General features: G+C 40.3%; 1 protein-coding gene across 9 annotated transcripts in view; it reads right to left on the bottom strand.

The window, feature by feature from the left end:
- Window positions 1-21,104, bottom strand: part of XYLB (xylulokinase) — a 225,140-nt gene extending 204,036 nt beyond the window's left edge. The window contains exons 1-2 of one of the 9 annotated variants that reach the window (XR_013485845.1): window positions 20,561-21,095; window positions 9,820-9,902 (exon numbers count right to left, since the gene is read on the bottom strand). Coding sequence is in view for 4 of the 9 variants with exons in the window: in XM_078152255.1 (XP_078008381.1) it covers window positions 9,820-9,902; window positions 20,561-20,605 (128 nt within the window). In the remaining 5 variants the exon portion in view is untranslated. Of the gene's footprint in view, window positions 1-9,819; window positions 9,903-20,560 lie in introns of all 9 variants that reach the window. The other 8 variants (XR_013485843.1, XR_013485842.1, XR_013485841.1 and 5 more) reach the window with 8 other exon arrangements.
- Window positions 21,105-25,868: the final 4,764 nt, after the last annotated feature.

Here is a 25,868-nt window from a genome sequence, read left to right as displayed (position 1 = left end):
TTCCCCCAAGCATGTTGGGAAACATCTAATAATGGTATTGCTGTGTCAAAGGGTATAGGCAGTTCAATAACTCTTTGGGCAAAATTCCAGATTGCTCTCAAAAATGTTTGATCAGTTCACACCTCCACCAACAGTGAACTAGTGCCCCAATTTTTCCACATCCCCTTCAACATTTGTCATTTTCCCCTTCAATCATTTTAGCCAATCTGATAGGTATGACATGTCAATGTTGTTTTAATTTCCGTTTCTCTAATCAATAATGATTTAGAGCATTTTTTCATATGACTATAAATTATTTTTATTTCTTCATTGGAAAATTGCCTATTCTCATCCTTTGACCATTTATCAACTGGGGAATAACTGGTATTCTTACACATTTAATAAAGTTCTTTATGTATTTGAGATATGAGACCTTTATCTGAGAAACCGTCTATAAATTTTTTCCTCCAGTTTTCTGCTTTCCTTCTGATGTTGGCTACATTGGTTTAATTTGTACAATTTTTTTTAATTTAATGTAACCAAAATTATTCATTTTACACCTCACAGGGTTCTCTATCTATTGTTTATTTATAAATTGTTCACCTATCCATTAGTCTGATAGGTAATATGTTCCATGTTCTTCAAATTTATATCTAGGTCATGTATCCATTTTGATCTTATTTTGGTAAGTGGTGTAAGATATTGGTCTGTGCCCAGTTTCCAACAGATTGCTTTGCAGTTTTCCCAACAACTTTTATCAAATAATGAATTCTTATCCCAAAATCTTAAGTTTTTACACTTGTCAAATACATACCACAGGCTTAGATTCTTATAATCTAGTCAATAGGTCACTTAACATTCAGACTCCTTAAGAGTCTGCCCAATATGATGTTCTAATAAACCTTGTCTTTGGCTGAAAAAAAAAATACATACTACATTTATTTGCTGTTGCAAATTGTGTGTGTACTCTGTTCCACTGATCTACCCTTCTATTTCTTAGCCATTACCAGATAGTTTTGATAATTACTGCCTTTAATATAGTTTAATATCTGATACTGCTAAATTTCTTTCCTTTACATTTTTGTCATTAGTTCCTTTGATATTAGTGACTTTTTGTTCTTCCAAATGAATTTTGGTATTGCTTTTTCTAATTCAATAAAACAATTTTTGGTAATTCAATTGGGATAGCATTTCAATATATAAATTAGTTTAGGTAAAATTATCATTTTTTTTATATTGTCCCTGCCTAACCATGAACAATTAGTATTTCTCCACTTATTTAAATCTGATTTTATTTGTATAAGAAGTTTTTTTATAATTTTGTTCATGTAGTTGCTAGGTTTGTTTTGGTAAGTACTTTATACTGCCTAAAGCTATTTTAAATGGATACTCCATACCTCTTACTATCTCTTCTTGTAGGGTTGTGATATATGAGTGCTGATGATTTATGCGGATTTATTTTATATCCTACTACTTTGCTAAAGTTATTGATTATTTCAACTCACTTTTCAGTTGGGTTTGGGGATTTTCCAAGTATATTATTATATCATCTGCAAAAAGATATTTTATTACCTTATTTCCTATTCTGATTCCTTCTATTTCTCTTTCTTCTCTTACTGCTATTGCTAAGATTTCCAATATAGTATTGCATAATATTGGTAAAAATGGGCATTTTTGTTTCACACCTGATATTACTGGGAAGGTTTCCAGCTTATCCCCACTACAGATAATTCTTTTTTTGTTTGGGTTTTTTTGTTTGTTTTAGGCAATTGGGCTTAAGTGACTTGCCCAGGGTCACACAGCTGGTAAGTGTCAAATGTTTGGTCTGAGGTCAGATTTGAACCCCGGTCCTCCTGACTTCAGGGCCGGCACTCTATCCACTGCGCCACCTAGCGCCCCTCCAAATAATTCTTGCTGATAGTTTTAGATATATATTTTTTATCAATTTAAGGAAAAAATCCATTTATACCTATACTTTCAAGTTTTTTTTAATAGAAATGAGTGTTGTGCTTTTATCAAAAACTTTTTCTGTATCTATGCAATCATATTATTTTATAAACTTTTATTATTGATATAATTAATTATGTTAATGGTTTTCCTTATGTTAAACCATCCCTGCCTTTCTGGTATAAATCCCACTCAGTTACAATGTATAATCTTTGTAATCTATTGTGGCAATCTTTTAACTAGTATTTTATTTAGGATTTTTGCATTTATACTCATTAATGAAATTGGTCTACAATTTTCTTTCTCTGTTTTTACTCTTTCAAGTTTAGGTATCAATATCATATTTGTTTCATAAAAAGAGTTTGATAGGATCTCTTCTTTACCTATTATTCCAAATAACTTATTTAATATTAGAATCTTTAAATGTTTGATAGAATTCACACGTAAACCCATCTGGTCCTGGTGCTTTTTTTCTTAGGAAGCTCATTTGTGGCCTGTTCAATTTCTTTTTTTCTAAAATAGGTCTATCTAGAGATTCTATTTCCTCTTCTGCTAATCTAGACAGTTTATGTTTTTGTAAATATTCTTCCATTTCACTTAAGTTGTTAAATTTCTTGGTGCATAATTGGGCAAAATAACTCTTTATAATTGCCTTAATTTCATCTTCATTAGTGGGATATTCACCCTTTTCATCTTTAATACTAGTGATATGGTTTTCTTCTCTCTTTTTTTAAATCAAATTTACCAATGTTTTATCCATTTTATTGACTTTTTTCATACAACCAATACCAAGTTTTATTTATTAATTCAATAGTTTTTTACACTCAATTTTATTATGTTCACCTTTAATTTTTTAGGATTTCCAATTTAATGTTTAATCAGGGATTTTTAGTTTGTTCTTTTTCTAGTTTTTTGTTTTGTTTTAGTGAGGCAAGTGGGGTTAAGTGACTTGTCCAGAGTCCTATGGCTAGTGAGTGTTATGTGTCTGGGGCTGGATTTGAACTCAGGTCCTCCTGACTTCAGGGCCAGTACTCTATCCACTGCACCACTTAGCTGCTCCTTTTTCTAGTTTTTTTTAAATGCATGCCCAATTTATTGGTCTGCTCTTTCTCTATTTTATTGGCATAAGCATTTAGAAATATAAATTTTCCACTGATTATGGCTTTTGCTGCATCCCATAGGTTTTGATACGTTATCTCATTATTATCATTCTCTTTAATGAAATTATTGATTGTCTCTATGATTTGTTCTTTAACCACTCATTCTTTAATATTAGGATCTCCAATTAGTTTTTCATATTTTTTCTGTGGTCCTTTATTAAATATAAATTTCTTGCATTGTGATCTGAAATGCATACTTTTAATGTTTCTGCTTTTAACTATAAAAAATGTTAAATCCTAATATATGGTCAATCTTTGTAAAGGTACCACAAACTGCGGAGGAAAAAAAGGTGCATTCCTTTCTATTTCTATTCAGTTATCTATATGATATCTGTCCAGATACCTATCATACCTAGCTTACCTAAAATTTTATTCACTTCCTTGACTTATTTCTTATTTATTTTTTGGTTAGATTTATCCGGTTCTGAGAGGGGAAGTTTAAAGTCCCTCACTATTATAATACTGCTATCTATCTCCACCTGTAATTCATTTAACTTTTCTTTTAAAAATTTAGATGCTATAGTATTTAGTGCATATAGGTTCAGTATTGATATTGCTTCATTGTCTATGATACCTTTTATCAAAAATGTAGATACTCTGTTTACCCCTTAATTAAATCTATTTTAGTTTTAACTTTGTCTGAGATCATAATTGCCACCCTTGCCTTTTTTTTTGCATCAGTTGAAGCGTAATAAATTCTACTCCAATCTTCCGTTTTTAATCTGTGTGTAATTGTAATTAGACTATAATGTTCTCCTTATGTTTCTTCTGGATCTTTTATATTGAATTTTCCACTGAGTTCTGGCCTTTTTGTCACAAATACCTGAAAGTCTTTCAGTTCATTAAATGTCCTTTTTTTTCATGCAAGATTATATTCAGCTTTGCTGGGTAAATCATTCTTTGTCATACCCTCAGCTCTCTTACTCTTTGAAATATAATGTTCAAAGACCTACAGTCTTTTAGTGTGCAAACTGCTAGATCTGTGAAATCCTGATTCTATCTCCACAGTATTTAAAATTTTTTTTTCTGGGTGCTTGCAATATTTTCTCCTTAACCTGGGAGTTCTGGAACTTGGCTATGACATTCCTCTAAGTTTTCCTCCTGGGATCTCTTTAAGGTAGTGAAGAGTAGATTTTTCCTATTTCTACTTTACCCTCTTGTGCTAGACCAGGGAAATTTTCCTTAATAATTTCTCGTAATACTATATCAAGATTCTTTCTTTGATCATAACTTTCAGGTAGTCCAACAATTCTTATATTGTCTCTCCTCTATCTGTTCTCCAAATCAGTTGTTTTTCTAATGAGATGTTTCAGATTTTCTCCTATTTTTCATTCTTTTGATTTTGGGTTTGTTTTTTTTTTCAGGAAATCAATGCTTTAGCTTAGTTTAGTTTTGAAATTTATGTTAAACTTAAATACAAAATAAAAGAAAAAATTGCCATGTACACAGCAGAACATAAGAGAGGATTCAACATAAAGCAATAAATTTCTATTCAAAGAAAATCTATATAATAAATACTAGACATTATTTTCAAAACTCTCCATCTTTTCTTTGCTTCCTTGTATGTTTTTTTGTTCTTTGCTGCACACTTTTTACTTTATTTTTTCCCCTTCTTCCCCTCCCCCAAGGCTACAATTAAGTATGGCTATATAGATATAGATATAGATATAGATGCATATGTGTGTGTGTGTGTGTATATACACACATACACTATATATATGCACATATATATATAAACATACAATATATACATACACACATTCAAATGCATATGTGTAAGATGATAGTAGGTTTATTTCCACCTGTCATCTTTTTCTTTGAAGGTGGATAGCATCTTCCTTCACAAGTCCAAGTCATTCCATATTTTTCTAAGTCCACCAGCTCATCATTTCCTATTACAACAGTATTCCAACCCATCACATCATATCTGAGAGGTTGTCTGTGAGTGTTTTCCCCAATTTTCTGCATTCCCTCCATTCTGGGCTACGTAAGTTTTATCTATACAGGAAATTTTTAATTGAAAATAATCAAAATTGTCCATTTTACACTTCTACACTACTCTCACCTTATAATATGGTTTAAGGTCTGGTACTACTGAATCTAGTTCCTTCACATTTTTTCCCCCTAGTTTCCTTAAAGTTCCTGACCCTCTGCTCTTCCAAATGAACTCTGTTATTACTTTTTTCTGACTCAGTAAGATAATTTTTTTAGTAATTTAATTGGGATGGCATTACATAAATAGATTAGTTAGGTAAAATAGTCATTTTTTAAAGTTATATTAGCTTTACCTACCCACGCATAATAAATATTACTTCAATTATAGTGTTTTATTATTTTTTGGTATCTTAAAACATCACTCAATTCCTCTTGGCCCAATTCTAGTTTTCAAGAAGTTATTTTCTTCCTTAGATTTTGGACCTCTTTTTTTCTAGTTGGTTAACTTTCTCTTCCTAATTTTCTTGGATTGCATTTATTTTTTTCCCTAATTTTTCCTCAATCTCTGTTATTTGATTTTTGAAGTCCTTTTTAAGTTCTTCCAAGAACTCTTTTTGGGCGTCTAACCATTTGAGGTTACTCTTTGGGACAGGAGTGGCTTTTTTTTTTACCTCACTATCTTCCTCTGAATATGAACCCAGATCTTTTTTTCCAAATTGTAGCTATCTATGGTCCAGTTTTTCTCCTTTACTTGCTCATTTTTATTTTATTTTTAGCAGCTTATTATTGTAATGAAGTTTTAATCCCTAGTTGTGGATAATAGTGCCCCAGGCCTCAGGTCTTCTTCATTGTAATTTTCTGAATTCTGCCTAAGTGCCCAACCTCAGGCACTATTCTCCTCCCACAAGCCACAGTTAGGCCCCCCACCATGTAGTTCCCCCCAAAAAAAACCAAACACACTTGTTTCCTGCAGTACCGCACTCACAGAACATGTACTCCTTCCTCCTCACCCACAGATACAGCCCAGGATCATGTCTGGGCAGCACTACTAGGTCTGGTGTCGAGAAACAATGGGGGTGGGGGATTGTCCTTCAGTCTTTCACCACTCAGCCATCTAATGCCACACTGTTCCTTAAATGAAAGACTGTGAGGTGAAAATTCTTGAAGCCTAGTCTGCTTGCCAAGGAACTGCCCCTAGGGCCTGCTGTTTGCTGAGTCAGGCCAAACCTCAGCCTCTGGAGGTCCTGTCTTTCCTGAGGTCTTCTCAAGTTGTCTTAAGAGGACAACTGTTTTACCCCTTTACGTTCACCACTCTACATTCGTTTTGAGGCAATGTGCTGTTTGTGGAGGAAATTTGGAGAGCCTGGAATTTCTGACCTATACCACCATCTTTCCAGAACCCTCCTCCCCCCACTGTGGTCTTATATGATGAAGTGGCCTTACTCCTTACCAAAGCATTAATCCCTCTACTTGAGCAAGAGATCCCATTCCATCCTGTTTCCTCCAACTGATTTTCCCTTCTGTCATTACCACTCTTTCAATTATTTTTAATCTCCCCCTCTCTACTGGCTTCTTTCCTACTGTACAAATATGACCATGTCTCCTCTATCCTGAAAAACCTCCAGTGGATAAAGCAGTGGCCCTGGAGTCAAGTGGACCTGAGTTCAAATCTGGCCTCAGACACATAACACAAGCGTGTGACTCTGAGCAAGTCACTTAACCCCAATTGCCTCACCAAAAAACAAAAAAAACAAGAATAACCTTACCTGATCGTTTCATTCCTGCTATTTTCTTCGCCCTTTGTGGCTAAACTCCTTGGAAAGACCATCTACAGCAAGAGCCTCCACTTTCTCTTCTCTCTCTCTCTCCTCTTAGTCCCTTACAAGCTAGCTTCCGACTTTATCCACTGAAACTGCTCTCTCCAAAGTTACTAATCATATCTTAGTTGCCAAATCTAGGGGCCCTTTCTCAGTCCTCATTCTCCTTGACCTCTCTGCAGCCTCTGACACTTCTGATCACTCTCCATGATACTCTCTCCTCTCTGACCACTCTCTCCTGATTTTTCTCCTTCCTCTCTGACTGCTCCATCTCTCTCTTTTGCTGGATCCACTTCCCGATCACACCCTCTAACCATAGGTGTCACTCATGGTTCTGCCTGCATTCTCCTCTCTTCTCCCTCTATACTACTTCACTTGGGGATCTCATCGGCTCCCATGGATTTAATGACCATCTCTATGCTGATGATTCTCAAATCTACCTCTCCTGCCCCAACCTCTCTGCTGAGCTCCAATCTCAAATCTCTAACTGCCTTTTAGACATCTTGAACTGGATGTCTAAACTCAGTATGTCCAAAACAGGACTCTATCTTTCCCCCTAAAGTCTTCCCCCCCACCCTTCTCTTTTCCAGAGTCATCAAAGTCCAGCGGCAGTACAAAAGTCAGTGGCCCAGTTACAGTGGATGACCTTGGTGTCTTCAATCTCTAAGCTGCCTTTGTGGCCTTTGGAACAAATTGTTCTTATCTGCCCATTCCATTGGGGAAAGTTCTGCCAGGGGAAGTAGACATGTTTGGAGTAGACATATCCCTAACTCATAGATGGGTTTGAGGCCGGTTGATTACCTTCAACCTGGTTCAGCCCATCTTTGGAGACAGTTCTCTTGGGTGTGACCAATGTACTTGCTACAGTTTCTTGGAGCCACAAGTGAGAGTAGGGTGAACCAGGTAGACATCAAAGGTGGATAAACAGCTCTTGGCAAGCCCTCACACCAGGGCTGCTAGTCCTCCCAGAACACCCCAAACATAACCTTCCATCCCTCTGACTAGAGGGTGGAGTCATAAAAATCTCTCCATTTAAAAGGAGAGAGGGAAGAAAACTGGCATCTCATTTCCCACCCTGCTGCACTCATTTTGAACTTCTTTGACATCTCCACTATTCCTCCCTCCCTGGGAACCCCCAACCTCTGCTTTTCAGCTTTCTTTTATATGTTGTCTTCCCCCACTAGATTGTAAGCTACTTAAGGACAGGGACTATCTTTCATACTTTCATTCCTAATACAATACTTGGCACTTAATAAATATTTATTAACTGACTCTAACTGGTCTCAGGATCCCTTAACACTCTTAAAAATGATTCATGACCCCACTCCTCCAAACAGCTTTTGTGTATGTGAATTATATCTATAAATATTTATCATATTAATAGTAATAATAGTAGTGCTTAGCATTTATATAGTGCTATAAGGTTTGTAACAAGCTTACAAATATCTCATTTGATCCTCACAACAACCCTGGGACATTGGTGCTCTTATACTTCCCATTTTATGGGAAGCTGAGGCAGACAGTGTCAAATGACTAGTGCAAGGTCACACAGCCATCTGACAGAGTCTGTGGGTCATCAGCTAGTTTTACAACCAGCTTCCCTCCTTCTCCTGTAGCACAACTTTCTGCTGGCATTCTTCACACTCCTTCTCCTGCACTGGTAATACTCTGCTGCCTATTCATACTAGCATACACATTGCCTTCTGGGTGACCCTCAACTTTAATTATTTGGAGACTGTTGCAGTCCATAACCTGCAGCCATTTATTAGGCCTGGAAGAATGCTGATGTTAAAAAGATGGACTTCTGTTTCAGAGAGACATTCTGAAAAAAAAGATGCTGCCCCAACTTCTGCTTAACTAGATTGTTCTGTTTTCAGAGATGGAAGTGGGGTGGTTGTTGGAAAAGTATTGAAAAAATAAAAATAAATTTAAAAAAGAAAAGTATTGTTGTATCAAAATCGATAAACTATTCCAAATAAAATAAAAGGCAATGATTTGAAAAGGGGAAATACAGAAATATAATAAAAGCCCAATGCAATCTAGAGCACTTTCCTATTCTCATTCAATTCTAGGCCCAATTGGCAAACTATTAGTAAACTGTGTATTACCTGTACCTGATTCCAATGTTTGGATCCTCAGGACACATTCTTAGCAGGAAGGAAACAGGAATGTGAGAGAGACTATGTGTAGTCATGTATGGCAACAGACCTAGTTTGCTTGGGGAAGCTTGCCTTTGGCAGGTAGGTCAATAGGAATAGAGGTAAAATAAAGAAACTGCCTCTTATGTCAATCGGTAGAGCTAGTCTTCATCTACAGAGACCCTTTGTGAGCAACATAGAGAGCTTCCCCCAAAGAGATGGCTCTCTGTCTTCACCCAGGTTTTTGTCTGACCTGTTTATCCTTTTCTGAGGTGTTAAGTGTGTCCACAGTCAAGGGAGGGTTTTTAACTAGGTTACTGGAAATATTACCCTGGCCCTTCTCCTTCTCTATTGTTCTTCTTATATATCTCCTCAGGGAAACTCACCAGCCAGACTAGATATAGGATATGTGATACGATATGATATCATATGATATGATATATCTAAAACTAGAAACCTCATAAACTATCTGGCCTAGCCCCCTCATTTTACAGATGAGGAAACTGAGGCCCAGAGAGGTTCGGGGTATCACTCAATTCCACACAGGTAGTAAGTGGCTGAGACGGGATATGAAACCAGGTTCTCTGATTCCAAATCCAGCCTTTGCTCTGCACCAGAGGAAACTGAGGTCAAAGGATGTTAATAGGATTTAGAGTTGGAAGGGGCCTTTCCTGCAACTCGTTCTTCTCTCTATTTATCTCTAAATAAGCAAAGTCCTTAAAACTGATACTCCTTCAGACCTCCAGGCTAAGCATAAATTAGTTAGGGCTGCTACATTGCACGCAACATACTCTAGGGAATGGAGAGCTTTGAGGTTTACATTATACACTGTTTTAAACATACCCATATTCTGGAAGCTCTTTATCAAAGTTAATGCTCTCCTCATAGGTGACATTCAGTTTTTCATCAACAGCAATTACCTTCACCTGAAATAAAATTTGAAAGAAAAAAAAATCTTGAGTCAGGTCAAATAAGTATTAAAATAGTTGTCTATGAGAGCTCTTGTCTCTTAAAGACAAACCGGCCGCGCACACGCAATAGGCTTGTTGCCCAGTTCTTTCTCTGGAGTACCAGTCTACACCAGTGTAGCAATTTACGGTTGCAAAGTGCTTCACAGCCATCATCTTGCTTAATCTTCACAGTGTCCCTGTGGATCCATGGAGCCATTATTGAATTATCCAGACAAGAATGAGCATTTTTACCTCTGACAACTAGGTGGCACAGGGGGTAGAGCACTGGGCCTGGAGTCAGGAAGACTCATCTTCCTCGGTTCAAATCTGGCTTCAGACACTTATTAGCTGTGTGACCTTGAGTAAGTCACTTTACCCTGTTTGCCTCAGTTTCCTCACCTGTAAAATGAGCTGGAGAAAGAAATGGCAAACCACTCCAGCATCTTTGCCAAGAAACCCCCCCAAAAAGCCAGAAACAATGGAACACCTTTTTACTTCTGCTAAAATTTCACCTTCTACTGAGAAGCCTTTCCTGTTTCCCCTTAAGGCCCATATCTTATAGTTATCCCATCTGTTCATACATGTTTTCATGTTGTGTTGCCCATTAGATTGTAGGCTCCTTGAAATCAGGAACTGTCTTTTCCCTTTCTTTGTATCCCCAGAACTTAGCACAATGGCTGACACACAGTAGGCACTTAATAAATACTTATAGACTGCCTGTCTCAATTTTCCAGGTCCCCAAACACAGTCCCTCCTCAAAGAACAAAATATCATCAATATACAACATTGCTAAGGCAACATACTCCATTTTCTGCTGGTGCCCACACCTTTCTAAACACTAGGCCAAGGATCAGGACACCTAGGTTCTAGTCTCAGTTCTGCTGCTATCTGTGTGATCCTGAACAAGTCATTCACATTTCTGGGCCTGTACTTCCTCATCTGTAAAATGAGAGGGCTGTTTCATTGATCCTTTTCCCCTTCTCACATTTTATTATTCTATAAATCTGCAGGCTCAGTTCCACATTTTTTCACAGCTGTGTGGGTCCCATTGGTTTTAAATCTCCCTAAAGCTTCTCAGGCCTGGCTCCCAGCCCTCTTCTTCTTCCTTCTAACCCTTGTACCCCAAGGCTTTGGCCCGCCTCCTTTCTTCCTTGGCCTCCCCAGATTATCTTCCACCTGAGATTTCACACCCACCCACCAATTCCCTACAGAAAGAGGAATAATTTCTCAACTTACCCACTCCCCTGCTGTCTCTGAAACAAGCACATAGCCCTCCCTTTTTTTTTCAGTTTTATAAATGTTTTTCTGACAGCAGTTATAAGGCGAATAGACTTTAAAATAAAAACAAAAGGGAAAAACTAAGTCAGAATAAGCCGTAAAGGTCTCAATAAAGGGCATGCCTAGTTGTCACTGAAATGTCAGGGTGCCAGGACCATCAATTCTTATGCCTTTGGCTTACTCCCACAGTTTGAGAGTCATCACTGCCTCAACCCTGTCTAAGCAAGGTGCTTACTTCAATCTATTCAGGCTCCTAGCTTCAGGGAGATTCAGGATGGCACCACTGCCAAGTCAAGCAAGATTCTCAGTCTTTTCCCAAACCAGCTTCCTACTCTTCTCCCCTGATCCAATCCTCTGCTGTTTGTCCTTTGTTCTCAAAGGTGACCAGGACATCAGAGAGGTGATGCCATGACATCGAAGTGAATTGGATTTAAGTGAGGGAGGACTGTGCAAGGTCACCAGCCTCACTTTCTCCTCCAGAGCCATCTGGGTCCAGTGACCAGATTTGGATCAGGACAACTGGACATGGCCCAGGATGCAGTAGGGGACCTTGGCCTTTTCAAGCTAAGGTCTTTAACAGGTCTGACTGATGCAATGCCCACTTAGTGACTAAGGCTTAATAAGAAAGGAGGCAAAAAATGGCCTTTTTAAAAAATGTATATATGTAGATCTAGGAGGTGAAGACCCTCAGGGTTTCTGGCCAAAACAGAAACAATTTCAAGGTGGTGCCCAACGGCCCTGAGCAGTGCAGCATTTCCATTCTGCTGCTACAAAGGAATGTCTTTGTATCAACAAAAGCCCACCAACCATCAAGAGGATTCCTGACTGGCTGAGTGTGAGCTTGGACTAGTAAACCAATAAATGAGCCTGCTCTAGAGTGGATGAGAGTTGCTAGGGCCCTTGACAAGGATTTGTCCCTGTGACTTACAGTATTGGAAAATTGCTTGGGGTGGGAATGAGGGGAAGGGAAAAGACAGAGAGAGACAGAGAGAACGAGAGAGAGGGAGGGAGACAGAGAGACAGACATAGGGAGACAGAGACAGAGAAACAGCAACAGAGAGAGACAGAGAGAAAAGAAGTTATGGAGGCTTCCACATGGTGTGGAAACAACTGGGAAGTGTCATGGAGGTCTGATTCCAGACAATATAAGAATAATAGCTAGCATTTGTATAGTATTTTAAGGCTTGCAAAGTCCTCTGTAAACATATTTTATCCTCCCAACAACCCTGGGAGGTAAGTGCTATCATCTTCATTTTACAGATGAGGAAACTAAGGCAGCCAATTGCCTAGGGTCACACAGCTAGTAAGTATTTGAGGCAGAATTTACCTTAGGTCTTCCTGATTCCAGGTCCAGAACCTTACCCTTGTGATACCTAGCTGTCCAGTTAAGACAGAAGTTCACCAATCAGAGCTGGGGAACCTTGGGGAAGTATCCAAGCTTGCGGTTTTGGAAAATTTGGAAATCCCAGCCAGTTTGTTTCAGAGACAGGACATGAAATTGGATTTTGCTAACTCTGAGAAAGCCCTTTTCCCTCTACCACAATAATTCAGCATATTACTCTATTTTCTTATGGATAAATTCTGGAAACTATATTTGTGTTTTGGAATTTCTGGAGAAACACTGGGCAGAAAACCTTATTAAGCCAGAAAAGCATGGCCCTGAAGCTTATGTTTGGGGGAATCAAAACAAGATCATGAAGCAAAGTATCATGGATTTAGGGGTGATGGGGACCTAACAGGAAGAAGGGGAAGAAAAGAAAACAAGGGTACACCAGAACCAAGTACCAAGATGTGGTGGCTTCAAGAAAAGAAGAAAGGACGAGTGTGCTGGAATCAAGAGTAGTTATAAGGAACCCAAGTGAGTTCAGCCACCCAGAAGTGATTCCTTAAATTGGGGATTAGAAACAAGGAAGGCTTAGAAACTAGCCAAGAACACAGCCAATGCAGGGACTTGTTTGCTTGAATATACATTTTTTTCCTTTGTTTATAGGGAAAGTTGGAGGGAGAGAAAATAAATCTTTGTTAATTGAAAAATCAGGGAAAAGAGAAAGAAGAGGGGAAAGAAATTAGTCAAGGGGGAAAAAAACCTGGGGGCCAAGGGCAAGGTCTCCAGGATCAGCTGAAATGGAAAGCTGAAATGGTCAGTAACCTCGAGCCCAGGGCAGAATTATTCATAAGCCATTCACACTAACATCCTCCTACATCTGACACAAGCATATGTCCCTACACAGAAATCCTCTACATCTCTCCACATGCATACACCAACTTGTTTCCTAGTGCCCCTACGTGAAAACCCCATATATTTTGCATGTACCACTACATACAAACCACCAACTATATACACTTCATGGCCATCACTAGTTGCACACACCTCTATTTCTGAAATGTGTCTTTTCATATTTTATCATTACTTTCTTGTTTTGACATATAGCCCCAGGCAATGCTCCATCACACAGGGGGCCTTTATACCCATCTCCGCTATTGCTAACACTAGGTAAGTGAGATTTGAGAAACTCTCCTTACACAGAGGCAAAGCTCAGTGCTGTAAAATCTCATACCTTTGATTTAGCAGAGAATCTAGTACCTTCCTGGCCCTCCCTGGGATTAGCCTGAAGGAACATGAGGGGAATTGGTGGGCTGGAGAGTAGGTGGACAGTGCCAGAGGGACAGAGAAAAGAGACTTTAAAATGGAGCTCCAGGACAAGAAAACACTAGAGATCAAACAGTATTCTTGGGAGAAAGAGGCATGCCTTTGTATCTTAGATGGTGGTATGATGTGGTCGAGAGCATCGAGATGTGGGAATACGCATTGAAGCTCTGATTCTACCTGAGATCATGTCCCCTCTCTGGGCCTCAGTTTCCTCATTTGTAAAACAAAAGTGGTAATACTTGCAAGCATCATAGCATGGCTGCATAGAAAGTCTGCTTCTGCCATATAAATGAGTAAGCAAAAAGTCGTTTCACAAATCAGCAAATAACACTGAGAAAGTTTCAAGCTAAATCCAGTTCCGGGGATAGAGTCATAGGTCATTAACTGAAAGATATGAAAAACAGGCAGGTTCAAAGGGCAAGAGTAACTGAGTTCAGGACCCTTTGCTTACCATCATGCTGTCCTCAGGTTCTGGCCTGCTTGTGAGCTGCTCAGAATATTCCCCTTTCCTCCTAACCTGAAACTACTAATACAGAGTTAGTAGGACTGGAGAGTCAAACAGACTTAGGTGCAGTGATGGAGCTGAAGTCAGGAAGACCTGAGTTCAAATCCTACCTTAAATACTTTGTTAGTAGTGTGATCATGAACAATCACTTATCTATCTCATCCTCGGTTTTCTCATCTGTAAAAGGGGGGGAGTAATAATAGCACCTAATTCATAGGACTGTGGTAAAGTTCAAATGAGATAACATATAGATATATAGAAAACATTTTGCTGACTTTAAAGACCTATATAAATGTTACCTTCTATTAGTATGAAAAGTCTGAAATTTTTAAAGTGTTGTTACTTTAAGTGTACACTATTACTGGGCTATCTCCAGTTGTCCTGATCTATATCTGGCCACTGGACCCAGAGGGCTCTGGAAGAGAAAGTGAGGCTGGTGACTTTGCACAGCCCTCCCTCACTCAAATCTAACTCACTTGCAAGTCATGGCCCTCTTCGAGAACGGACAAACCACAACCTGTGAGCAGTCCAAGCTGCCCCACCAGGGACCCAGCTGGCCAGTTCCAGTTGGGCAACTCAGCTCCTTTCCTCTCCTCTCTTCTCCTCCTATTTTCTCTCCTCTCCTCTCATCTCTCCATATGTGGTATCATGCCCTTGCCCGAGGGTGCTCTGCCCAAAGGAAGATAAATTTTGAAGGCTGAAACCTACCTAGATACCTTGGGGTTTTCTGGCGAGATTTCATTCTTAAAGACCATGCCTTAAACCCAATTCACTCTGGCTCTCATTGATTGTCCAACTATAGGTCTCTACTCATGCACCACTTAATGGTTATTGTTTGGGCCCTGATGGCTCAGAATAAATGTAAATAGTTTCTCTTTTAGCCAGAAACCCTGAGGGTCTTCCCCTCCCTGTTTGATTTTTTTGTTTGTTTGTTTGTTAATTAAAGGGGCCATCCCTTGGCTCACTTCTCAAAACACCCTCAATCACTAGATGGGCATTGACTCAGTCAAACTGAGGCCTGTTAAAGACCTTAGCTTGAAAAGGCCAAGGACCTCATTGCATCCTGGGGCCATCTCCAGTTGTTCTGATCCATATTTGACCAGTAGACCCAGAGGGCCCTGGAGGAGAAAGCCAGGCTGGTAACTTTGCACAGCCCTCCTTCACTTACATCTAATTCACTTCCAAGTCATGGCATTATCTTTCCGATGTCCTGGTCCTCTTTGAGAACAAAGAACAAACCACACAATACACTAATAACTGGCTGTATCATGATGACATGACTCAAGAAATCTTTGTGCTTTAAGAAATTAGTAAGAAACACTTGGATTTAGCACGTTTATTTTTTGAACGCAAATAATGCTGCTAAAGTTAACCTGAAAATAATTTTTTGGCCTTCACTCTCAAGTAGGCTAAATATTCCCTATGTATGTGCTATTCATTTTCCTAGATGGTGCACCTAAGGCAGGCCTACCCCATTCTCATGAGCAGAAACTCCTAACCAGCTGGATCCAAATCTCCATGCTGAGGACACCATGCTAGACAGGATAAAGGACAAAGAAATGGTCCTTCTCCTCATAGATTTTGCAGGCTGAAGAGGGATGAGTCAAGCACACTTTGAAGTGTCAGGAGCAAGTTTTAAGCCCAGTTCTTTCCAGCTAGTATACGTCAGAAGTAGGACTTGCGGGGCAGCGAGGTGGCGCAGCGTATAAAGCACTGGCCCTGAACTTAGGAAGACCTAAGTTCAAATCCAGCCTCAGACCAAACACTTGACACTTGCTACCTATGTGACTCTGGGCAAGTCACTTAACCCTAATTGCCTTTAAAAAAAAAAGTGGGACTTGAAAACAGCTATCTGCAGTATGCCAAGTTGATTTTCTGATAGTGTTATATAATAGATGGAACTCTGGATTTACCAACATAGATTTAGAGTCAGAAGGGGCCTTAGAATGCTATCTAATTTTACAGATGAGGATCTGAGGCTTACAGAGATTAAGTGACTAGCCCCAGGTCATACATGTCCCACATGGCAGAGCTAGGATTTGAACTCAGGTCCTCTGATTGCAAAGCCAGAGCTCTTTCGGCTATACTGTCCTGACTCCTGTCAAAGGGACCTTAGTCAGAAGCCAGGCAACTCGCTAGCAATATTTACTAAGGCATAGGCAGGGGATAAGGGAAGCTTGGCAGCACAGTAGATAGAGTGCTGGGGCTGTAGTCAGGAAGACTCATCTTCCTAAGTTCAAATCTGGCCTGAGACACTTACTAGCTGTGTGACGCTAGGCAAGTCACTTCTTTTGCCTCAGTTTCCTCATCTGTAAAATGAGCTGGAGAAGGAAATGGCAAACCATTCCAGCATCCTTGCCAAGAAAACCCCAAATGGGGTCATGAAGAGTCAGAAACAACTGACAAACAACTAATCTCTCTTGGTGGAAGGAACTTCCATGGTTGGGATTCTCCTTATTGCTGAAATCACAGCTCTTTTAAAAACAATAATAATAATAACTCTCAAGATTTACAAAGTGCTCTCCTCCCTACAACCTGGTAGTCTCCTCTAAATTCAGAAGTTTGTCAATGGAAGGGCCAATATATCAATTTCAGATCCATTTACTTTAATACTTTGATGGATCTGTAAGTATTCTCTTCACCAATACCAATTAAAATCCATTCACATCTCAAACAATGCAGTTTTTGTGCTCTTGCATTACTAGTTCTGCTCCTGCAGATAAGGAGAGGGAAAAGCTCTAAATCTTAATTGAGTAATAAGCTTTACCTTGAGGAGGCAGCAGGTGACCCCAGGAATCCACAACCTTAATTTAATCTTGGGGAGATCTTTGTCCTAACAATGCCAGGCCTTGCTGATAACAAGAATGTAAATAATTCAGGAAAATTGGACAGTAGCACTTTCTTTGATGTTCCTTTCCTCTGCTAATACTCTGTGTATAGTTTTTTTTTTCTATCGTCTCTAAATTGTCTTGAGTGAAAAACATTTTGTTCCTTTGCATACAATATAAAAACCTCTACATGAAACATTCTGTGGGGAGAAAATTGTAAGCCTAAATTTCAGTCACCCTCTCCTGTAATTGCAGTAATAAAGATTCACTTGTCTCTAAGTATAAATCACTTTATTATTGAAATACTTTTTTTTGGATAATGTTAATCATTTTGTACATGCATAACCTATATTAGATTACTTGCCATCTCAAGAAGGGGGAAAGGAAGGGAGGAAAGGAAAGAATTTGGAACTCAAAAAAAATTTTAAAAGAATGTTAAAAATTGTTTTTACATATAATTGGGGAGGGAATAAATATTTTTAAATGATGTTAATTATTACCCCAATATGTAACAAACTCACTGGAAAAGTGAATACAGAGCCACACCTGTAGTTAGGAAGACCTAGGTTCAAATCTTGCCTCAGATACTTACTAGCCATGTGACTGTGGTACCCAATCCAAAGTTTCTTAAAGTGTGGTCCAAGGACCCCCAAGGGTCCAGGAGACCCTTTCAGGGAATCTCTGAGGTCAAATCAATTTTCATAATAATACTAAGATATTTAATTTCTAACACAAAAAACATCTAAAGATAAAACCCACATAAACAAAAGCTCTTTGGGGGAGTCTTCAACAAGTTATAAGAGCATTAAAGGGTCCTGTGACCCAAAAGTTCGAGAACCACTGCCCTAGTCAATCATACTTATATTAAGCTATGGAAGAGTTGCTTATCTGTGTCAGGAGGGAAAGAGAAAGGAATTTCCATACCAAGAATTTCCAATGCTGTATAGGGCCATCTCCAGTCATCCTGATCTATATCTGGCCCCTGGACCCAGATGGCTCCAGAGGAGAAAGTAAGGCTGGTGACTTTGCACAGCCCTCCTTCACTGAAATCCAATTCACTTGCAAGTCATGGTATCACCTGCCTGATGTCATGGTTCTCTTCGAGAACATGTGACAAATAACAACAATAACACACACAGGTCTTGACCACCAATTCAACTCAACAAGTGCTTATTAAGGGCCTCTTATGTCCCAGAACTGTGCTAGATGCTAGGAATGCAAAGACAAAAATGAAAAACAGCAACTGCTTTTGCAGAGTCTATTTTCTTTTGGGCCAAAGCAACAGGTATATAGCTGAGTGTGTGTGTGTGTGTGTGTGTGTGTGTGTACATACACATATACACATATGCACAAATACACATATATTATCTATACACACATAAATATGCCGTAATAGATATATGCAGTAATATGAACACAGTAACTTAGGCGTGAGGAAAATCTAATGCTATTTCTCAAACTACCTACACTCGCCATGCCTCTTTCCATTTTCTGTTTACCTTGAATTTTGCTTATTCATTGACAGCTGGAAAAAATCATTATTTGTCAAATTAACTGATGTTATTACTGAGAATGGGCAGTGGAGTCTAAAAACCAAAATGCAGCCTTTTCAGATTAGTTGGCCCTTTCCTCAGGGGTACTCCCAAAGGAGCCTGGAGCTCGGAGAGTTAGCCAGAGGCAAGAATAAAGTATCAGTGGCTCACACATTCTAACTATCAGCAGATTGGAAGAAAGCTGAGTTACAAAACTTGTTAAACCAGAGCAACAGTACCTCTCAGAGGGATGAAAGGCTGAGTTTGAGGAAAACAAAATACAGTTACTGAGCCCAGGATCTAGAGTTGGAAGGGGCCTCAATGGTCACCTAGTCCAAATCTCTCATTTTTTTTTAATGTCATAAGAATATACATCTACACATCACAAGTGCTATATTTGGTCCAAACTCTTCATCCTACAGATGGAGAAACTGAGGCCTGATATGGAAAAAAAGAATCAATACTCTGCATTTTGGCCCAAGTCTGTCAAAGACAAATGTATTCATCATCTTCTAAGTGTAAGGTCTGCTTAGAGCAGGGGTCTGCATCTGAGCGGTCTATGGATCTAAAAATTACATCTTTATGGTGAACTATAGCAAATGATATTTCCTATAACGCTTCCTTTGCAGTCTTGTTTGTTTTATTTTATGCTTTTAAAAATATTATTTTGGAAAAGGATCCATAGACTTCACCAGAAAGTCAAAGTGGACCACGACTTAAAAAAAGGTTAAGAACCCCTGGCTAGAAAGAGAAAACTAGAGGACAGTTTCTTCTCCTGTTGGAATTCTCTTGGGGGCCCAAACCATCTCTACTGACATTTTTATAGTAATCATGAAATAAAAGATAAAATGCCAAAGCAAAGCAAAACAAAAGTATTTCGTTTGAGTTTGGTTATTTTTTTTATTTACCAAACAAAACTATATTAATATTTTTATCAAGAGGTAGGGTTTTCACCAAATAGTAATCTATAGAAATGTTAATATTGGGAGGGACATCCTAGGAAACGTCTTTCTGGAAAATTAAGGTCTGGTTCTGGTATGACACAGAGTCACCTCCTTTGAAATTCATCTCAAGTGCCACATAAGTGAAGCCTTTCATGATACCTCCAGTTGCTGGTGCACCCCTATTACTTCGTATTTATTTTATATACGTATGTGCTCATGTTTTCTCCCCAGATGTAACGCAAACTTGTTGAGGGCAGGGGCTGGTTCATTTTTGCTTTTGCACGTCCAGCGCCTAGCACCCCTCTGGCACATAGATGATACTTAATATATATTCGATGATTGACTGAATACCAGACAGCAACAAAGCCTTGCCGTTATGATGCTAATGTGGCCGTGCCCTTTGTACTCTGAGTCCAGGCCCCGAAGTCAGGTCTGCCGGGGGGAAGCCAGGAATGAAAGCAATCACTGAAGAGAGGAAGGAAAGATGCAGCTGCATTGGTAGAGAGCTAAGGCCGCGGGAGGGCTGCGGCGCTGTCTCCCCGCTTTTCAGCGTTAGATCGTCTCGATCCCCATCACTCCAGCTACCCTGAGGAAGTGGGGAGGGAGAAGCCAGGGTGACAGCTCCTAGGACCAGACTACATTAGCGGGAAGCGATCCTGGGAGGAAGAGGAGGAAAGCCTACGCCAATGGGGAGGGTCCAGGAGTGAAGGAAGATTCCAGGGACAAGGAATAGAGGATAGGGAAGACGGAGTGCACCTCGAAGTGAGGCACGGTGGAGGGAAGAGTGCGTGCCCGGAAACCGAAAGGGGGATAAGAAAGAAAGAAACGTGGCCCTGAGCTCGGGAGGAGAGGCTGCGGTTGCTAGCCCAGCCCTGGGGGCGCCGCCCAGGCGGGTACCTGCTGGGTGCTGAAGTCCCATCCTAGGTAGGCACCCTCTGCCATGGCAATGGAGGCGGGGAGCACAACGCGCTGCGAGCTGGCGGGCGTCGGAGATGTGGTGCACGCCACCTCTCGTGTGGGCGTGTGGGCGTGTGAGGGTGAGGGTGTCACTGTGTGCGCGCGCGCTCGCGTTGTGTGTCACTGCGTGCGTGCGTGTGTACTCGGTGTGGGAGTGTGCGTGTGTGTGTGTGTGTGTGTGTGTGTGTGTGTGTCCCAAGTGCAGGCGTAAGACAGAGAATGAGCCTCTCCACTGGAGCTTGTGTGTCCAACCCACATGTGGGTCTGGAGCGGAGGGTCCTTGGTCTCTGTGTCCACCTCCAGTCCGGCCCAGACAAGTCCGGCCCCTCTCTGCCCCATCCTGTCAGGTGCTGAGGCCTTCCTTCCTGCTGCTGCTAATCCCACGCTCAGACCCGCCCCTTTCGCCCCTCTCGGGGGTGAGAGATTGCCCTTTGATGTCAACCGTTCACTCCTTACCAGTTTCGGGGGTGACGGAGAAAGTACTCAGCCACACCCACTGGCAAAAGGAAATACTGTGAATTCCATAAAGTTTCTCTTCTCTACAGTCGTTACAGAAGCCTCTTTTCTTCCTTTTCCCCACGTTCACCTCTCTCTTTTTAGGATCCTGTACGATCTTGTTGACCACTCTACTTTCCTGGAAAGAATCTGCTCAGTGTGGATTTCTTTAACTTTCCTCTCTCTAGACCCTTGCATTTGCATTTGTGAAATGAAGGGCTCGGGGCTCTGAGGTTGAAGCCTTCCTTGCTTGTATGCCCGAAATTGCAGTAATGATTGGTCACCCTACTCTTTTTTCAAGAGCCTGCTCAAATCCCAACTTCTGTCTGAGGCCTTCCGATTTACTCTGTATCTTATACATCCAGAGTTGTTTGCTTTTTCCTCTTCCCCTGAAACCAGAGCTCCTTCAGGGCAGGAGCTGTTTTTGCCTCTGTGTCCCCAGTACTTAGCGCAGGTACCCGGCACCAAGTGAGTGCTCAATAATTGCTTGTTCATTTACAGACTGACGTATTTTGCCCACTGTATTGCCATCAAGGCCAAGGGCAGAATCAGTGCCCTTTTGCCAGTGGATCTGGAGATCTCAGTGCCAAATCAAATCGAAGGTAAAAGCAGATCATTTTGGAAAATGCTCCCCGCCAGGTTTTTTGGACGGTCTGCATATGTGGTACTGGAAAGTATACAGAAGCCAGAAAGTCTGGGTCTAATCTTCTAATACCTACTGGTGTGACCTTGGCCACCTATATGCCAGTTAAGGCAGCTAGGTGGTATGGTAGATAGAGCACTAAACTTGAGGTCAATAAGACCTGAGTTCAAATATGGCCTCAGACTCATACTACCTACGCTACATTGGGCAAGTCAACCACCTCTCAGCCTCAGTTTCCTCATCTATAAAATGAGGATGATAATAGCACCTACCTCTAAGTTGTGGTGAGAATAAAATGAGATTATAGTTATAAAGAGCTCTGCTAACCTTAAAATGCTATATAAATGCCACCAGCTCTTTTAAAATTGGGAGTTGTTGTGAAGAAAAAGTACTTTGTCAACCTCAAGGCACCATATTGTTGCTGTTTCTTCTTCTTCTTCTTCTTCTTCTTCTTCTTCTTCTTCTTCTTCTTCTTCCTTCTTCTCCTCCTCCTCCTCCTCCTTCTTCTCCTTCTTCTTCTTCTTCTCTTCTTCTTCTTCTCCTCTTCTTCTTCTCCTTCTTCTCCTTCTTCTTCTCTTCTCCTCTTCTTCTTCTTCTCCTTCTTCTCCTTCTTCTTCTTCTTCTTCTTCTTCTTCTTCTTCTTCTTCTTCTTCTTCTTCTTCTCCTCCTCCTTCTTCTTCTTCTTCTTCTTCTTTATAAAGGAGAATACACTCACATTCAGGGATTAGATGTTGGTGCCCCATCTCTGACTTTACTTCACAACAATTAAGGACTTAAAATCCTCTTGTCACCCTGAGAGCACATATTTGTTCACTCAATAGACATTTATTAAACAATTGCTGTTTGCAGAACACTATAATAGGCAGGGAGAAATAGGCAGCTTCGATAAAACAGGGTTTCCATCTTTATGAAATTTACAATCTGATAGAAGCATAAGGCACACCATAACTATAATACACAATGTTACATGGTAAGTAAAGTAGAGAGGTACAAAGTACATGGTAAGCTCTGAGGTGATAGCTGTTGCTGAGAATAAGGGGCAGAGAAGGCCTGCTGGAAGAAATTGTGTCTAAGGCCTGAATAAGAATTTGACAAGCAAAGGATTGCTTGTCTAAACTTTAACAAAGCCCAGCCCAGCCAAGGGATAGATCACTGGCCTGGGTACAGTAGGTCACAACAGCATTACTCTCACAGAACATTAGGACATAGTATCACTGAGATTTGAATTAAGGAAACATATTAACTTAGTGTTTCAAAAATAACTTCTGGAGTTTCAGAAAGAACCTCCAGCAAGAGCTACTTGAACTACTGAGAGTCTGACCAGAATCTTGAATCTGATGCAGATCTTTAAATTCTAAAAGCTGCAACAATAGACCATGGTTTGACCTTAGGGAACTGAATTATCCACATTGAGCTCCATGGAGTTTTCAATGGCTAGAGGTATGAAAGTCAGTTTCAAGGACAAAGCAAAATACCCTCCTCCTTGATTCTGAATAGTTATAGAGTACTACAAGAAATTCCTAAATAATATTGAGTGAAATATGACTGTATTATTTCTATTAGTGGCATCAGCAATACATTTTGCCAGCTGGACGTGTTTGCAGTCTTGGCATTACTTTTGACTTTCCTCTCCCTATCATCATATCCAATCAGTTCACCGATCGTTCAGTTTAAAGAGACCTCTATGGTCATCTAATCCAAAACATGTCAGACCAAGGGCCCTCACTATCTGACTCACTAATAATAATAGAACTATGAATCAGAACAACTCATAGGTTTCACCTCATGCCCAGAAAATCAGAAAAGATAACATAATATGGGGAGAGTCAATATTGAAGGGATTGTGAAAAATCCGGCACAGTAATATATTAGTGGCAGAGCTGTGAGCTGGCCCAACCATTATGAAAGGCTATTTGAATTTTGCTTTGAAAGGGGAGAGGGACCTAAAATGTTCAAACACTTTAGCCTAGAGAATATGTTGCTAGACATAGATCCTCTAGGACCATCAATAATAACAAGAAAGATTATTTTTATATAAAGCTATTTAGAACATCACATTTCATAGTAGCAAAGAACTAGAAACAAAGTAGATGCCCACTGACTAATAGCTAAATAAATTGCAATCTATGAATGTAATATAGCATTCCTCTGCTGAAACAGTGAATGTGATGGAAACAGAGAAGCACTGGGAGGTGTATGTGTGTGAAGTAATGCTGAGAGAAGTGAGAAGAACCAGATAAGCAACTTAGACAATCAGAAAACGAGCATTTACTGGACGTTCTTCTCTGGGCCAGGCTCTGTACTCAGAGCTGGCAATTAAGAAAGAAAGACAAAAACATGTTCCTGCCTTGGGGAGCCAATGGTAGAAACATCAGGCTGACAACTATGTTCACACAAGAGATATACAAAGTGAATGGAAAGTCATCTCAAAGAGAAGGCACTGGGAAGGAGGGGAGAAAACAGGAGAGGCCTCCTGCAGAAGGTGAGACATGAGCTGAGTTTTGAAGGAAGTGTGGAAGGCAGTAAAGTGTAAAAAGGCTGGAAAGATGGGAGGGGGAAGGGGGTGAAGGCTTTGAATGCCAAAGAGAGGGTTTTATAGTTGATCTGGAGGTGAATGGGAGACACAGATGTATATTGAGTAGTGGCATGACCTGGTCAGGCCTTCACTTTAAGATCACTTTGACATCTGAATGGCAGATGTTCTAGAGTGAGGAAAGATTTGTGGCAGGGAGACCACCCAACAGGCTATGGCAATACTCCAGGCATGAGGTGATATATAGGTCTGCACCAGGGAAGTGGTAGTGTCAGAGGAGAGAAAGGAGCATGTGCAAGAGATGTCACTAAGGTAAAATTGACAGACCTTGGCAACAGGTTAGAAAAGGGGTTAAGAGAAAGTAAAGCATCAGTGATGACACCTTAATTGCTAACCTAGATGACTGGGAGGATGTGGTATATGTTGAGTTTAAGATATCTACAGAACATCCAGTTTGTTATGTCCGGGGCAGTTAGAAATAAGAATGTGGAGGACAGCAGAGAGTTAGGCCTGAATAAGTTGTGGTTGTTTGTTGTTTTCTGTCCTTCTTACCAAAGTGGAGCATGACATCAGGAAGAGGATGTCATGACTTGCAAGCGAATTGGATATAAGTGAAGGAGGGCTGTGCAAAATCACTGGCCTCAATTTCCCCTCCAGAGCCATCTGGGTCCAGTGCCCAGATATAGATCAGGATGACTGGAGATGCCCCCACACACACACCTGAATAAGTAGGTTTGAGAAGAATCAGCACAGAGATAATCCTTGAATCCATGGGAGCTAAGAAGACCACTAAGAACACTCATAATTAGTGAGTGTGACCTGGAGGAAGATCCAGGAAGGAGGGAGCTCAGTTCAAATTTCTCACTTGACTCCACTACTTTGGGACTTCTGACTCCTCTCTGGCATGCCCTGGCATCAAGGATCTTCCCCCCACCCATCCCCAATGGGCCCCCTCACCCTTTTCAGCTTCCATTTGTGTGCCATCTTCCCCCATCAATTGTCAGCTCCTTAAAGTCAGAGATTGGGGTGGGGGATTGTATCCCCCATGCTTAGCAGAGTATTCAGAACATAGTAGGCACTTAATAAATGAATTATTATTATTATTATCATTATTATTAATGTCATCCAGCAAAAGAGACCAAGATGGAGCAGACAGACAGGTAAGGGAAGAACCAGAAGAGAATAATTGTCAGGAAAAAACCAAGAGAAAAGAGAATGTCAAGAAGGTAATTAAGTATCAAAGGATGCGGAGAGGTCAAGAAGAATGAGGATTGAGAATAGGCCATCAGATCTGCCAATTAAGAGATCATGAGTAACTTTGGAGAGAGGGTTCAGACCGGACATTCATCATTCAACTGAATGCTGGGATCAGAAACCAGACTGTATTGAATTAAAAAGAGAGTGATAGGAAAGGAAATGGAACCACATATATTATACAACCTTCTCGAGGAGTTTAGCACCAAAAATGAGGAGAGATATGGGATTGTAGCTATCAGAAATGGACAGATTAAGTGAGGGTTTTTTGAGAATGGGAGAGATAGGAACATGTCGATAGGCAGTGGGGAAGCAGCTGGTAG

This window comes from Phascolarctos cinereus, unplaced genomic scaffold (genome assembly GCF_003287225.1).
Source record: "Phascolarctos cinereus isolate Bilbo 61053 unplaced genomic scaffold, phaCin_HiC Scaffold_4;HRSCAF=312, whole genome shotgun sequence".
Classification (NCBI taxonomy): Eukaryota; Metazoa; Chordata; class Mammalia; order Diprotodontia; family Phascolarctidae; genus Phascolarctos; species Phascolarctos cinereus.
The sequence above is the reverse complement of the archived record's forward strand: the minus strand, read 5'-3'. Positions and strand labels throughout refer to the sequence as shown.